Source organism: Bos grunniens, chromosome 15, assembly GCF_055505025.1.
Source record: "Bos grunniens cultivar Pamir isolate PY7600 chromosome 15, Bosgru_T2T1.0, whole genome shotgun sequence".
In the NCBI taxonomy this organism is placed as follows: domain Eukaryota; kingdom Metazoa; phylum Chordata; class Mammalia; order Artiodactyla; family Bovidae; genus Bos; species Bos grunniens.
In genome coordinates this window covers 47,817,897-47,832,787 of record NC_141179.1, presented here as the reverse complement: position 1 = coordinate 47,832,787, position 14,891 = coordinate 47,817,897, and the positions used below count along the sequence as shown (strand labels likewise).

The window sequence follows — 14,891 nt, the reverse complement described above, 5'->3', positions numbered from 1 at the left end:
AACTAACACAATAGTGTGAAACAACTATACCCCAATAAAAATTAAAAATTAAACACTGAACAAATCAAACATTTACAAAGAAATCATATCATCTCATTCTTCTGTATTGGTTAAAGTAATGTGACTCTTCCCAGCAGGGCACAAAAGATGCACATGTAAATTCATTAGGCTTGGATAAATTGCCAGGATCCACAAGTCCCTTAAATAAAGCAATTTCTTCTGTCGCAATATATCTTGAATTAGTAACTAATTTTATCCTAAAATTATAGCTCACCAAAAGGAAGCTGCAGAACTATATGACAAAATATGACGGCACACCAAAATGGCAGCATCTCCACTGAGTTTTCAGACTTCCTTCTGAACTGTTTTGTCAGGTCCCCCAGCTGGCAGCACTGGCTGTCCCTGCCCCTTAGCTTCCTCTTGCTCCTGGCCCTTGGTGCCAACATCACCCTCCTGATCACCATCTGGCTGGAGACCTCTCTGCATGAGCCCATGTACTACCTGCTCAGCCTGCTCTCCTCACTGGACACAGTGGTCTGTCTCACTGTCATCCCCAAGGTCCTGGCCATCTTTTGGTTTGACCTCAGGTCCATCAGCTTCTTTGCCTGCTTCTTTCAGATGTTCATCATGAATAGTTTCTTTGCCATGGAGTCCTGCACATTCATGGTCATGGCCTACGACCGCTATGTGGCCATCTGCCATCCATTGAGGTACCCATCCATCATCACTAACCAATTTATAACCAAGGCAGCCATTTTCATTTTGTCCAGAAGTGTCTTTTTGACACTGCCCATCCCCATTCTCTCAGGACGTCTGCATTACTGTGGGAGAAACGTCATTGAGAACTGCATCTGTGCCAATATGTCTGTCTCCAGGCTCTCCTGTAATGATATTACCATCAATCGTCTCTACCAATTTGCTGGAGGCTGGACTCTGCTGGGATCTGACCTCCTCCTCATTTTCCTCTCCTACACCTTCATACTGAGGGCTGTGCTGAGACTCAAGGCACAGGGAGCTGTGGCCAAGGCCCTAAGCACATGTGGCTCCCACTTCATCCTGATCCTCTTCTTCAGCACCATCCTTCTGGTTTTTGTCTTCACGCTTGTGGTAGAAAAGAAAATGTCCTCTGATGTGCCTGTCTTGCTCAATGTCCTCCACCATGTCATCCCCGCAGCCCTCAACCCCATTGTCTATGGGGTGCGAACCCAGGAGATCAAGCAAGTAATCCAGAAGTTACTGAAGAAAGGATGGTGACAAGAACAACTGGATCTCTTCTTTCCTAAAATCGGATGGTATTTGAATGGATTACTCAATAATTGAATCAATGAGTGGACTGAAGTTCAACATTGATGAATTTTAATCTCAAACTGTGTAAACTGTTTTTGTGTTCCCTTTAATAAAGCTTCAGTTTTATTTAGAGTTCCTCTTTCTCTCACACTTCAAAAGGAATTTCCTTTAAAAAAATTAAAAAGAAAAAAAAAAGGAGTCTCCTTGACCCATTTGTCTCCTTTTCCCACACTTCTTATCCTATTTTGTCCAAAATACTAAGATTCCTTATGCAAGTTTTAAAGTGAGAGATTTATGTTCCTGAACAGACAACTGTTAATATATCATACACTTCTTATCTTGGGGATACAACTGTGTCTATTTGGTGGGCTGTGTTGTGTAATTTGTAATGTGTTCTTATTCTTATTTCCACTGAAGGGAGTATATTGGAGACTAAGACAGTGGTAGTAGTGTCAGTCACACAGTCGTGTCTGACTCTTTGTGACACTATGGACTGTAGCCCACCAGCCTCCTCTGTCCATGGGATTCTCCAGGCAAGAATCTCTTAGAGTGGGTTGCCACTCCCTTCTTTAGGGCAATCCTCCCACCCACAGATTGAAACTGCTTCTCCTGAATTTCAGGCAGATACTTTACTAACTGAGCCACCAGGGAAGCCCAAAGATTACAGGAATTGAAACTTCAATTCTGAATGCTGGAAAGTTGCTAATATTCTGTAATTGTCTTTTTCTCTAAACTTTCAATGATATCACAGGCATTATCCAACTCACTGTCTCTCTGTCTCTCTTTTCTTCTCTTCACTTCTTTTCTCTATCCATGTGCATTAGAAAAAGGCAGGTTTTTTCCCTGAATGCTCATGTGTGTAACAAGTATCATAAAGCTTTAGTAGATTTAAGGGACTATCGAATGTATGACCCAAAGTGTCTGTGCATTGGACACATATCTTTTGGATCCAGGGTTCCATGGTGAATGATATGCAAACACATGGTATGCTAATGAGTTAAAGAATTTAAGCAACGTAATATACAATTCAGTAACAATCCTCAAATATACAATAGACTATATGAACGTTATTTCTTGTTAATTTTAGTTTCTAAGTACACTTGGGTTCTGCAGATTCCATTAGCTATTAAAGTACAAAAGTAAATAGAACGCTCGAATTGCTTTCAGGCTTCCCTGGTGGCTCAGTCAGTAAAGAAACTGCCTGCAAAGAAGGAGATGTAGGTTCAATCTCTGGGTCAGGAAGATTGCCTGGAGAAGGAAATGGCAACCCACCCCAGTATTCTTGCCTGGGAAATCCCATGGACAGAGGAGCCTGGCAGGCTGCAGTCCTTGGGGTTGCAAGAGTTGGACACAACTGAGCCACTAAACCACTGCCACCACTGCTTTCAGGAGCCCAAAGTTGGTTTAGAAAGTGTGTGTGTTAGTCATCCAGTCATGTCCAACTCTTTGCAACCCCATGGACTGAAGGCCACCAGGCTCCTCTGCCCATGGGATTCTCCAGGCAAGAATACTGGAGTGGGTTGCTATTGTCTTTTCCAAAAGTTGGATTAAGAAGAATATAAATAATGAGAGGGTAACAGGCAGGAAGGCTGGGGTCCCCAAGTGGAGGAAATAGACTGCAAATGTCAGACTTTTTTCCCTCTCTCTTAAGAGGCAGGAGGAAACAAACTACAAAAGTCACATTTTTTTTTCTTCTCTATACAAAATAAAAAGGAGGTTTCTTTTAAAACTCTGTGTTACCATGACATCTGGTTCTGCCTGAACTGAACTTTTCTCAAACCTTGAGTTAACCAATGTGTTTTTCTTATGTAAATGTTTTTCTTAAACTATTTTAATGAACTGTGTATTTACTTTAGAATCTGCCTTTCTTCAAGTCGGTTCCACCGAAGACTGAGGGCTGATAATGGCTCAACAAACCAGTATGTTTTACTCATGGAAATGTTCTCTTAAGCTGTGTTAAAGAAACTTGTATTTGCTTGGAAACCTGCCTTTCTTCAAGATTCATGTCAATTGTTTTACGGCCTGGGATGACTCACCTTATGCCAATGCTACCCCAAAATGCATGTTGTGGGTGAGGGGCCTAGTGAAACTCTCCCATTTTGAGACATTCCCTTTCTCTAATTAGCAGCTTGCTAATAGGTGTATAACTTCTTGCTATAAACTAGTAAGGGGGCACTCTTTCTGCCCCCTTCTGATGTCTATGTCAGAAGCTTTCTCTGTCTCTTTTATACTTTAATAAAAGTTTACTACACAAAAGCTCTAAACAATCAAGCCTCGTCATGGCCCCGGGTGGAATTTCTCTCCTCCAGAGGCCAAGAATCCTGGTTCTTGTTCAGGGCTCATCAACCTTTCAATGATAATTTCAAAAATATATTATTCTCATATGAAAAAGTTGAGGAATTAAACAATGTGTCTCTATGGGCACTAAGATGCTGAGAAACATAGGAAAGCACCAGGTGGAGTTAGAAGGTATGAGTTGCAAGCCTTGCACAACCACACACACATACAAATTAGTTTCCTGAAAACAAGTGAGTTGGTGTTATTGTTTCATGTTCCTCTGTTACCTGAAAATAGTGAACAATTTGTGTAGAAGATCCCTTCTACACATAAGATCTGTGCCTCAGTGGCAACATGCAAGTGTGTTATTTTCACTGAGAAAGGAAAAATCTACCAAAAGTTCAGTACTATTCTCAACGTCTGGTTCTTTCAGTCTTTACTGAAAGCATCTGGAACACATCTCTTGCCTTACTTAAGCTTTCATCCTGCAAAGATCTATCCATTTCTTTTTCTTCTTCCACTCACGGTGAAAAAGAATAAATATATTACTATTTGATTTCTCTATTCCTGTATAACACTATGAACTACTATTTGAAAAATAAGCATGTACTCACATAAAGAGAAATAAGTAAAAGTGTATATTAATATTTTATTGAGAAAATGCACTTCTCAAAAGTAAAAAGCAATCTATTCAGATTTCTTGGTTCACACCATAAATAACGGTTTTCTTTATTACTTGAAGAGTCTCCCAAAAAGCTTATTCACTTAAAGATTTCAATATAAAAAAATTGTCTTGGCTTAAAACTGCATAAAATTGTATAACTGGATACCAATGTAAAGGTCTTAAAAATATAGGTATAAGAGCCATCTAACATAAATATAATGTAAGTTTTTATCTTTTATGAATGAAACTGTTATAAACAAGCAGGTCAAGAGTTTGTGTGAATATATGTTGTAAATTTTCCTTGGTAAATGTTAGAAGTAGATTGCAAGATTGTAGAGTATGGGTATGCTTAAATTTCTAGCAGAATATCACGGTTTGAACAGTGCTTACCCTATTTTACTTTCCTTCCAGCAGTAAGAATTCCAGTTCTTTCTTCCTCCACATCCATGCCAACACTTGGTGTCATCTTTTTAAATGTCAGCCATTCTTATAGCTGTGCAGTGGCAACTCATTATAATTTTAATTTGCATTGCTTCAATTGGCCATTTAAATGGCTCTTTTTGAAAAAAATTATTCATTCTTTTATTTTTATAACTGAGTTACTTATTTTATAGTTAAGTGATAGCATTATATATTCTAGAAAACAGTACTTTGCAGAAATATGCATCATGAAAACTTCTCACAATCTGCGTCTTGCTTGCATTCTCATTTTTCCATTTTCATTTTTTAAAGAGAAGTTATTTTACATTTTGATGAAATAGAACATCATTATTAAGTCCTTTGAGGCATACTCATTTTGTCCTAATTAAGAAATACTGACCTGTCTTAAGCTTATAAATATTTTTTCCAACAACTTCTAATAACTTTTAATTTTTGATTTTAAGTATAAGTCTATAGTCTAAGGTTTGTTTGTGGTATTGGATAATCACTAGAGGTTGTTGTTACTGTTGTTTTGCAAGTAGAAATACAGTTGGAAGTTTCCAGCAGCATTTGCTGAAAACACTACCATTTCTCCCATTGAATTACTTTGGGTCCTTAGTCAAAACGCAACATTCGTTCATGTATAGGTCTATTTCTGGACCCTCTATTCTTTCCCATGACACCAGTCCATTACACATTATACTTACTTACACAGAAAACACAATGTCTTGATTACTTTATCACATTTTATGTAATGAAATGAGATAATGTGAGTGCTCCAAAGTTGTTCCTTCTTAAAATTGCCTTTATATCCCTTTCATTTTCATATAAATTTTAGAAGCAGTTTGTCAATTTCTCCAGAAAAGATTGCTGGGATTTTAATTAGGATGACATTGAATCTACAGATCAGTTCAATGAGAATTAATGTCCTGAAAGGCTTCCCTGGTGGATCTGCCTGCTAATGGGAGAGACATGGTTCTATCCCTGGATTGGGAAGATCCCCTGGAGAAGGAAATGGCAACCCACTCTAGTATTCTTGCCTGGAGAATCCCATGGACACAGGACCCTGGAAGGCCACTGTCCATGGGATTACAAGTGTCAGACATGACTTAGCTGCTAAACTACCACCACCAACATCCTGATAATATTACCCCTTCTGCTGCTGCTGCTAAGTTGCTTCAGTCATGTCCGACTCTGTGCAACCCCATAGACGGCAGCCCATCAGGCTCCCCCATCCCTGGGATTCTCCAGGCAAGAACACTGGAGTGGGTTGCCATTTCCTTCTCCAATGCATGAAAGGGAAAAGTGAAAGTCAAGTCGCTCAGTCGTGTCCAAGCTTAGTGACCTCATGGACTGCAGCCTACCAGGCTCCTCCGTCCATTGGATTTTCCAGGCAAGAGTACTGGAGTGGGGTGCCATTGCCTTCTCCAATTACCCCTTCAAACATGTGCAAATAGCACATATTTACATTTTTTACATTTTCTTAATTTATCTCAACAATACTTCTCATTCCCATGTATAGATCTTTCACATATTTTTTAAAAGTATTTCTACATACTTTAATACTATTTTCAACATTTTCCAGTTCATTTTCCAATGGCTTATTTCTAATATATGAAAATATTGATTTTTATCTGTTGATCTTATATTCTGAGATATTGACAAATTAGTTTGTGCAGTTTTAAAAATTGAATTTGTAAGACTTTCCACATACTTGATATGGTTTTCTTTAAATAAAGACAATTTTGCTCCTTCATTCTTCCCAAACTGTGTTTTTTTATTCCTTTAATTTATTGCACTGCTTAGGAAATCCAGTACAATGCTAACTGAAAATGCTGAGTGAGAGTGGACATCCTTATCTTTTTTCTTACACTGAGAAAAACATCATTAAGTACTATCTCATCTCTTCAGCATCAATTTGAAAAAGTTTCCTTCTTATCCTTTTTTCTTTAGTATTATTATGAATGATACCGAATTTTGTTAAATATTTTTCTGACTTGATTGAGATAGTTATATATTTTTCAGTCTATATTGTTGATAGAAATAACAAGGTCAATTTATATTTTATTATTAAGTCAACCTACAACAGATGAATGGATAAAGAACATGTGGTGTATATATATCTGTGTGTGTGTGTGCGTGTGTGTGTATGTATATATATATATATATATATATATATATATATGTGTGTGTGTATATTTATATATGGCAACAACACTGGATGAACTTGTAGGGCATTATGCTTGGAGAAATAAGTCAGACTGAGCAAGATAAATATTGTGGCTATCAAGTCTATGTGAAATCTCAAAAATAAAACATGCTAGTAAATATAACAAACAAACTCATTTATAGATAACAAACTATAAATAGAGTAAAACTTTTATTTTAAAAATTGATAATTCCTATGTGAATCACCTAAAACCTACAACAACCATAAAAAAATTTTAAATAAGTTTTTAAGCCATAACTAAAAAAAAATTCTTGCTCTATTTTTTCTAGACCCTCAAAGAAATGTGTGAAAGTGCAAGTCACTCAGTCCTGTCCAACTCTTTGCGACCCCCTGGACTATACAGTCCATGGAATTCACTATGCCAAAATTCTAGAATGGGTAGCCTTTCCCTTCTCCAGGGGATTTTCCCAAACCCAGGGATCAAACCCAGGTCTCCCACAATGCAGGCAGATTCTTTACCAGCTGAGCCACAAGGGAAGCCTTGAAGAAAAGAAATGTGTGCAAGGATATAAACAGTAGTAGTAGTATTTGTGTGTGTGTGTTCAGGCACTATTTTGTGTCCAACTCTGCAACCCCATGGACTGTAGCCCACCAGGCTCCTCTATTCATGGGGTTTTCAGGGCAAGAATATTGGAGCTGTTTTCCATATCCTTCTCCTGGGGATCTCCTGAACAAGGGATTGAACCCATTATGTCCCATCTGAGTCTCTTACATTGACAGGCAGATTCTTTTACTACTTGGTAACAATTATTACCAAAAAAGCTGAAGTTGAACCATTCTATGAAGACCTACAACACCTTCTAGAACTAACACCAGAGAAATATGTTCTTTTCATTATAGGGGACTAGAATTCAAAAATAGGAAGTCAAGAGATGCCTGGAATAACAGGCAAGTTTGACCTTCGAGTACAAAGTGTAGCAGGGCAAAGGCTAACAGAGTTTTGCCAAGAGAATGCGCTGGTCATAGCAAACACCCTCTTCCAACAACACAAGAGAAGACTACACATGGACATCACCAGACGGTCAATATTGATATCAGATTGTTTATATTCTTTGCAACTGAAGATGGAGAAGTTCTATATAGTCAGCAAAAGCAAGACCAGGAGCTGACTGTGGCACAGATCATTAACTTTTTATTGAAAATTTCAGACGTAAATTGAAGAAAGTAGGAAAAATCATTAGACCATTCAGGTATGATCTGAATCAAATACCTTATGATTATACAGTGGAAGTGACAAATAGATTCAAGGATTAGATCTGATAGACAGAATGCCTGAAGAACTATGAATGGAGGTTCATAACATTGTACAGGAGGCAGTAATCAAGACCATCCCCAAGAAAAAGAAATGCAAAAAGACAAAATGATTGCCTGAGGAGACATTACAAATAACAGAGAAAAGAAGAGACGCTAAAGGCAAAGGAGGAAAGGAAATATATACCCATCTGAATACAGAGTTCCAAAGAATAGCAAGGAGAAATAAGAAAGCCTTCCTCAGTGATCAATGCAAAGAAATAGAGGAAAACAATAGAATGGGAAAGACTAGAGATCTCTTCAAGAAAATTAGAGATACCAAGGGAACATTTCATGCAAATATGGTCCCAATAAAGGACAGAAATGGTGTGGACCAACAGAAGCAGAAGATATTAGGAAGAGCTGGCAAAAATACCCAGAAGAACTATACAAAAAAGATCTTCATGACAGATAACCATGATGGTGTGATCATTCACCTAGAGCCAGACATCCTGGAGTGCAAAGTTCTGTGGGCCTTAGGAAGCATTACTACGAACAAAGCTAGTGGAGGTGATGGAATTCCAACTGACCTATTTCATATCTTAAAAGATATTGCTGCTAAAGTGGTACACTCAATATGCCAGCAAATTTGGAAAACTCGGCAGTGGCCACAGGACTGGGAAAGGTCAGTTTTCATTCCAATCCCAAAGAAAGACAATGCCAAAGAATGCTCAAACTACCACACAATTGCACCATTTCACACGCTAAAAAGTAATGCTCGAAATGCTCCAAGCTAGGCTTCAAAAGTACATGAACCAAGAACTTCCAGATGTTCAAGCTGGGTTTAGAAAAGGCAGAAAACCAGAGATTAAATTGCCAACATCCATTGGTTCATAGAAAAATCTAGGGAATTCCAGAAAAACATCTACTTCTGCTTCATTGACTACACTAAATCCTTTGACTGTGTGGATATCAACAAACTGGAAAATTCTTCAAGAGGTGGGATTACCAGACCACCTTACCTACCTCCTGAGAAATCTGCATGCAGGTCAAGAAGCAACAGTTAGAACCAAACATGGAACAATGGACGGGTTCCAAATTGGGAAAGGAGTACATCAAGGCTGTACATTGTCACCCTGCTTGTTTAACTTACGTGCAGAGTACATCATGCGAAATGCCAGGCTGGATGAAGCACAAGCTGAAATCAAGATTGCTAGGAGAAATATCAATAACCTCAGATACGCAGATGACACCATCCTTATGGCAGAAAGTGAAGAGGAACTAAAGAGCCTCTTGATGAAAGTGAAAGAGTAGAGTTAAAAAGCTGGCTTAAAACAACATTCACAAAACTAAGATCGTGGCATCTGGTCCCATCACTTCATGGCAAATAGATGGGGAAGCAATGGAAACCATGAGAGACTTTATTTTGGGGGACTCCAAAATCACTGCAGATGGTGATTGCAGCCATGAAATTAAAAGACACTTGCTCCTTGAAAGAAAAGTTATGACCAACCTAGACAGCATATTAAAAAGCAGAGACATTACTTTGCTGACAAAGGTCCATCTAGTCAAAGCTATGATTTTTCCAGTAGTCATGTATGGATGTGAGAGTTGGACTATAAAGAAAGCTGAGTGCTGAAGAATTGATACTTTTGAACTGTGGTGTTGGAGAAGACTCTTGAGAGTCCCTTGGACTGCAAGGAGATCAAACTAGTCCAACCTAAAGGAAATCGTTCCTGAATATTCATTGGAAAGACTGATGCTGAAACTGAATCTCCAATACTTTGGCCACCTGATGTGAAGAACTGACTCATTTGAAAAGACCTTGATGCTGGGAAAGACTGAAAGCAGAAGGAGAAGGGGACAACAGTGGATGAGATGGTTGGATGGCATCACCAACTCGATGGCCACAAGTCTGAGTAAGCTCCAGGAGTTGGTGATGGACACGGAAGCCTGGCATGTTGCAGTCCAAGGGGTCGCAAAGTGTCAAACATGACGAAGCAACTGATTTGAATAATTATTACAGATCACATGGGTGTGAGCCAAAGGGGATAATGGGGCACAATGGAAACTGAGCCCCACTCAAAAAATAATGAAGTCAACTCACCTGAAGCAACATTTGACATATTTTTAAGATTTAGTGTGAGGAAAATTAAAACTAACATCATATTTATAACACAATGACTTTCATGAAAATTCAATATCCAACTGTCTTCCTTACACAAATATATAGCTAAATAAGCATACTGGAATTTAATTAGTAGCACATATTTTAAATACTAGAGATTTCACTTTTTGGAAGGGAAGAGAACTAGGAAGAATGTTGAGATATGAAAAAAAAAGTGAAATAAAAATGAAACAAAAGAAGGACCTGAAGAAAAATGGATGTTGCTTGCATAACTTGAAAAGTATGAATAATTGATATGAGGTTAAAAATGAATAAAAAATAAAGGAACAAATCATCTTTCCTACCATATAAACCCATTTTAAAAAATTTGAAGCAGCAAAAATTACTGTTGCTTTTCTTTCTGAAAAATACATTATGTTTTCTCAATAATATTTTCTTCACTTCCTCTTGCACTTTTATCATTATTATGCCATGATAAAAGTGATGATATATTAACATCAATTCATTCAATAACACAATTTTGGATGTCACTATCTATTAAGCATGTTCAGGAATTCCATGAGAGTTTCTGAGTGAGTTTATAGGATCGATAGAAGACAGCAAAAGTGTATATACAAACACAAATTGACATGTAAGGGTGTATGTAAGACACTCATATTTAGGAGACTGACTAACTGCCAATAGAGACATGGCCGTGTAGGACTGGATTCCCAGAGGTCCTTTCTTTTACAGAGAAAGAAAATAATTACTTCTCTCATCTGCCTGCCTTCCTTTCCCAGAATGGCCTTAAGGGCCAAAGGGAGCAGGGATGGAGGAGTTCCCAGAGGGCAAAGTCCCTAAAGCTCCAGAGGTATACCAACCCCAGGTACTTGGGAACTATCCAAGGCTTCAGTATCAGTGGAACCAGAACCCATGCTTAACATCATCCGTGAGTCTGAGTGAAGAAAGATATACCAGCATTAACCAGAAGACAGGAAAGACTCATCTCTTCATTGGGGGTCTGTGTTCGTTTCCATTCCTGGGATAGTGCTGCTGAAGTAGTCTGAAAACCGGTAGTTGATACTGCCTCCTGTGTCAGGTGAGTAAGTGCAAGTGAAAGCTCTGCTCTGGAACCTTGTTCTCTCCTTTGCCCTTCTTTCCTATGATTTTTTTGCTTGGAGATGACAGAGATGCAGAGGAGGTGAAGTTTGTCCATAGGAGACGGGTGGTGGGGAGCTTGAAAGTACATCATCTGGACCCCACTTATGAAAATTTCAAACATTTCAACAAGGAGTATGGACACTGGGCACAAAGTATTCATGCAAAAGTACTGGAATCATGGGATAGGAATTAAATTTATTCTATATAACTTAAGAAGGTGAGAACAGAGATCACAGTTGGGGGTCAGAGGGTGTCAGAAAGTAGCTCCTCAGATGTCAGTTCAATCTAAGTAATATCTAAAAACTGCAGCTTCCAAAACCAGAAAATGATGCCCAAAGATCAAAGAAGTATCTGCCACTGGATATCATCAATAATGTCTGTAACTGCATTTCAAGGAGATGTCTTAAAGGTCTGTCTGAGTTCTGTGGAGTTAGGTGAACCCTAACAACTTTAACACTTAAATATATAAAATAATATGGCAAGTAAGATATGCATTTCTACCTCGCTGTGATGACACAGGACACAGCTGTATACATATATTCAATGGCTTTGGGCCTGACGTTTGTTTCTTTCACATCCAAACCCTAGCGGTTAAACTAAGGAAAAGACATATGACACCACTGAAAGAATTTTTCCATTTGAAGACATAAAGTATTAAGATAGTCAACTTGACCCACTTTCTTCAGAGTATGGTTACTATTATATGACATGATATGTGTACAATTCATCCCCAAATTGTCAATATCACTACTAATGTATTGTTATTAGCAAGAGGAAAAAAATTGGAAGATCATTTAATCTCATCTAAGTATCAGGTGGAAAGGCCATGCCTGGCATGTCCCAGCTAGACAGGACCCTTTGTCTGGGGAAGCTGAGGACCAAGAGGAGTGAAGAGAGGAGACTGGGAGGAGACACCCCTCCTCCTTCCTCTGAGAGTCAGCCCTGGTCACTAACAGGGAGTCTCTGGTGAGGAGAATCTGGGAGCTGAGGAGGACTGAAACTGCATTCGGGGGTTAGAATTCATAACTGGAAACAAGAACACGACTTGAAACAGTACAGAATCAAAAGTTGGTTTCTACTGACATGAAAATACTGTTTAGTTCTGGGTTCACAGTATGATTAAAGCTTCCTTTCCCTTGCTACTCTGCCCCCATCCCAAAGCTATTTCTTGTCTATCAGTTCTGTTTTCAGAACTACTGATTGTATCATCAGTGATTTTTGATTACTCTTTTATAGTATTGATGAGGTAAGTACATTATCATGGAATTGTTTTTTAGGGTCAGAGAGAAACTGGAAGTTGAATCTAACACACTTGATTAGAATTAGATAGGAATAGTATTAGCCTAATACTGGGTAGATGGTTAAGATTTTGAGAATCATTTCCCTTGTTTGTAATGTGATGATAATAAAACATATTTCACAAAAGAGTGAAAGAGAAAATGAGATGAAGTCCTAGATATTGGAGCACCATTCTCAGCAAGTGACAAGAGTTCAACAACTAAACAGTACGAAAATTTACATTATGTTAGCAAGCCTAGTGACAAATCAAGAGAGAATTTAAAAAACTCCTGGCAAAAAGTTTGTAAATCCACATGATAACTCTTTATATGAGACTATTTATGAAGACAGATTTGACTACAATGGACTGCATGATTTGAAGGCCACCAGAAAGTCCTAACCTATACATTTTGCCAAGTTACAGACTTCTTTTGATTCTCTGTCACAATTCAGGTGGAGGAGAACCTTAGAATTCTTCATCTGCAGTGTAAATGAGGGTGGGTGCTAAACTGTTTCAGTTTTATCCAACTCTTTGTGACCCCATGGACTGTAGCCCACCAGGCTCCTCTGTTCATGGGGATTCTCCAGGCAAGAACACTGGATTGGGTTGCTATGCCCTCCTCCAGAAGATCTTCCCAACCCAGGGATCAAACCCAGGTATCCTGCAGTGCAGGTGGATTCTTTACCATCTGAGCCACCAGGGAAGCCCAAGAATACTGAAGTAACCTATATCTCTTCTCCAAGCAGCCCTCCCCTACTCTCTCATAATAGTTTATGCAAGACCATGTCATTGCTCATAGCACTTATTAGTATTACTGTTGTCCCAGAATGGTTTTAGTTCTCCCTACTTCAGAATAGAGATGGTTTCTAACTCAATTTGGTGACCCTAGTATCTAATAGCATGCCAAGGAGAAACTTTAAATGATGAGACAACAATGGCAACATTGAACTAGCCTGGAGGAAAGAGGGAATGTGTGCCTGGATTACTGCACTGAAGATGAAAAATGGAAACAGAAAGGAGATGGAAGGATTTTAAAGGTAGATCTCATCACCCTTACACTAATGCAATCAGAAGAATCAAGTTTCCTCCTGCTTGCTATTAGGTATTAGTCCAGCAGAGTTGGGTGGAATTGCTCTTCTCCTTTTAAAGTTGTTTCTTCCAGAATTTAGGAATCCTACTAATATGAAAACCTAAGAAATAGAGTAAACAAAAAGAAATTTTTACGAATAACCCAAATCAAAATGACTTTTTAGAAAAATGTAAATTCACAAACATTATTTGCAGTGCCTAATTTTTAAAATCTATAATTAAAGCATAATAAATACAGCTGAAAAGTCAAGTTATGGTAGCTAGTGGTCTACAGTCATTTATCTGAGTCTCTAAGTTGTGTCAGGTTCTGCTGTTTATTAGCATGTACTGTTCAAATTAAATTGTAGATACTGTAGTTCAGGTATTCATTTTTAAATAGTGAAGAAACATGAGTATGAATTTAGAGACTCATCTGTTATAAAGAAGCTTCCTAAGTAGTTTTCTCCTCTTAATTTCTATAAAGATTTAACAGCTCTATTAAAAATACAGAATGAAGTGAGTCAGAAAAAGAAAAACAAATATCATATATTAATACATATATGTGAAACTTGGTGAAACAGTAGAGCTGAACCTATTTGCATGGAACGGATAAAGATCTAGTCAGAGAGAACAGATGTGTGGATACAAGAGTGCTATGGGTGGATGAACTGGGAGATTGGGATTGCAATATATACTCTACCACGTGTAAAATAGCTAGCTAGTGGGAACCTGCAGTATAGTACAGGGAGCTCAGCTCAGTGCTCTGTGATGACTTAGGTAAGACGGCAGTAGGGGTGGTGAGAGGGAAGGAGATTCAAGAGGGAGAAGATATATGTGTACATACAGCTGATTCATTTTATTGTACAGAAGAAACTAACAAAATATTATAAGCAAATATATACTCTATTAAAATATTATAAATAAACCTTGAACAAATCAAACACTACAAAGAAATCATAGCACCTCAGCCTTCTGAATTGTTTAAAGTAATGTGAATATCACATAAGATATACACAAAAATTCACTTAGTGATGGATAATCTGCCAGGATGCATAAGTCACTTAAGTAAAGCAATTTGTTCTGTCTCTACGTATCTTGAACCAGTAGCTAATTTTTATTCCAATTTTACAGATCACTAAAAGGAAGGTGCAGGAATATTTGACAAAAT

At 38.1% G+C, this 14,891-nt stretch overlaps 1 protein-coding gene across 1 annotated transcript; it reads left to right on the top strand.

Annotated features, from left to right (window-relative positions):
- Window positions 1-306: 306 nt before the first annotated feature.
- Window positions 307-1,296, top strand: LOC147357917 (olfactory receptor 56A3-like). The gene has a single exon (XM_086341982.1). The coding sequence runs from the start codon at window positions 307-309 to the stop codon at window positions 1,252-1,254; it is 948 nt and encodes a 315-aa protein (XP_086198108.1). The 3' UTR covers window positions 1,255-1,296.
- The last annotated feature ends 13,595 nt before the right edge of the window (window positions 1,297-14,891 follow it).

What these genes read in the sequence shown, in the direction of transcription:
- LOC147357917 (XM_086341982.1), top strand. Translation starts at nt 307, where the DNA reads ATGACGGCACACCAAAATGGCAGCATCTCCACTGAGTTTTCAGACTTC.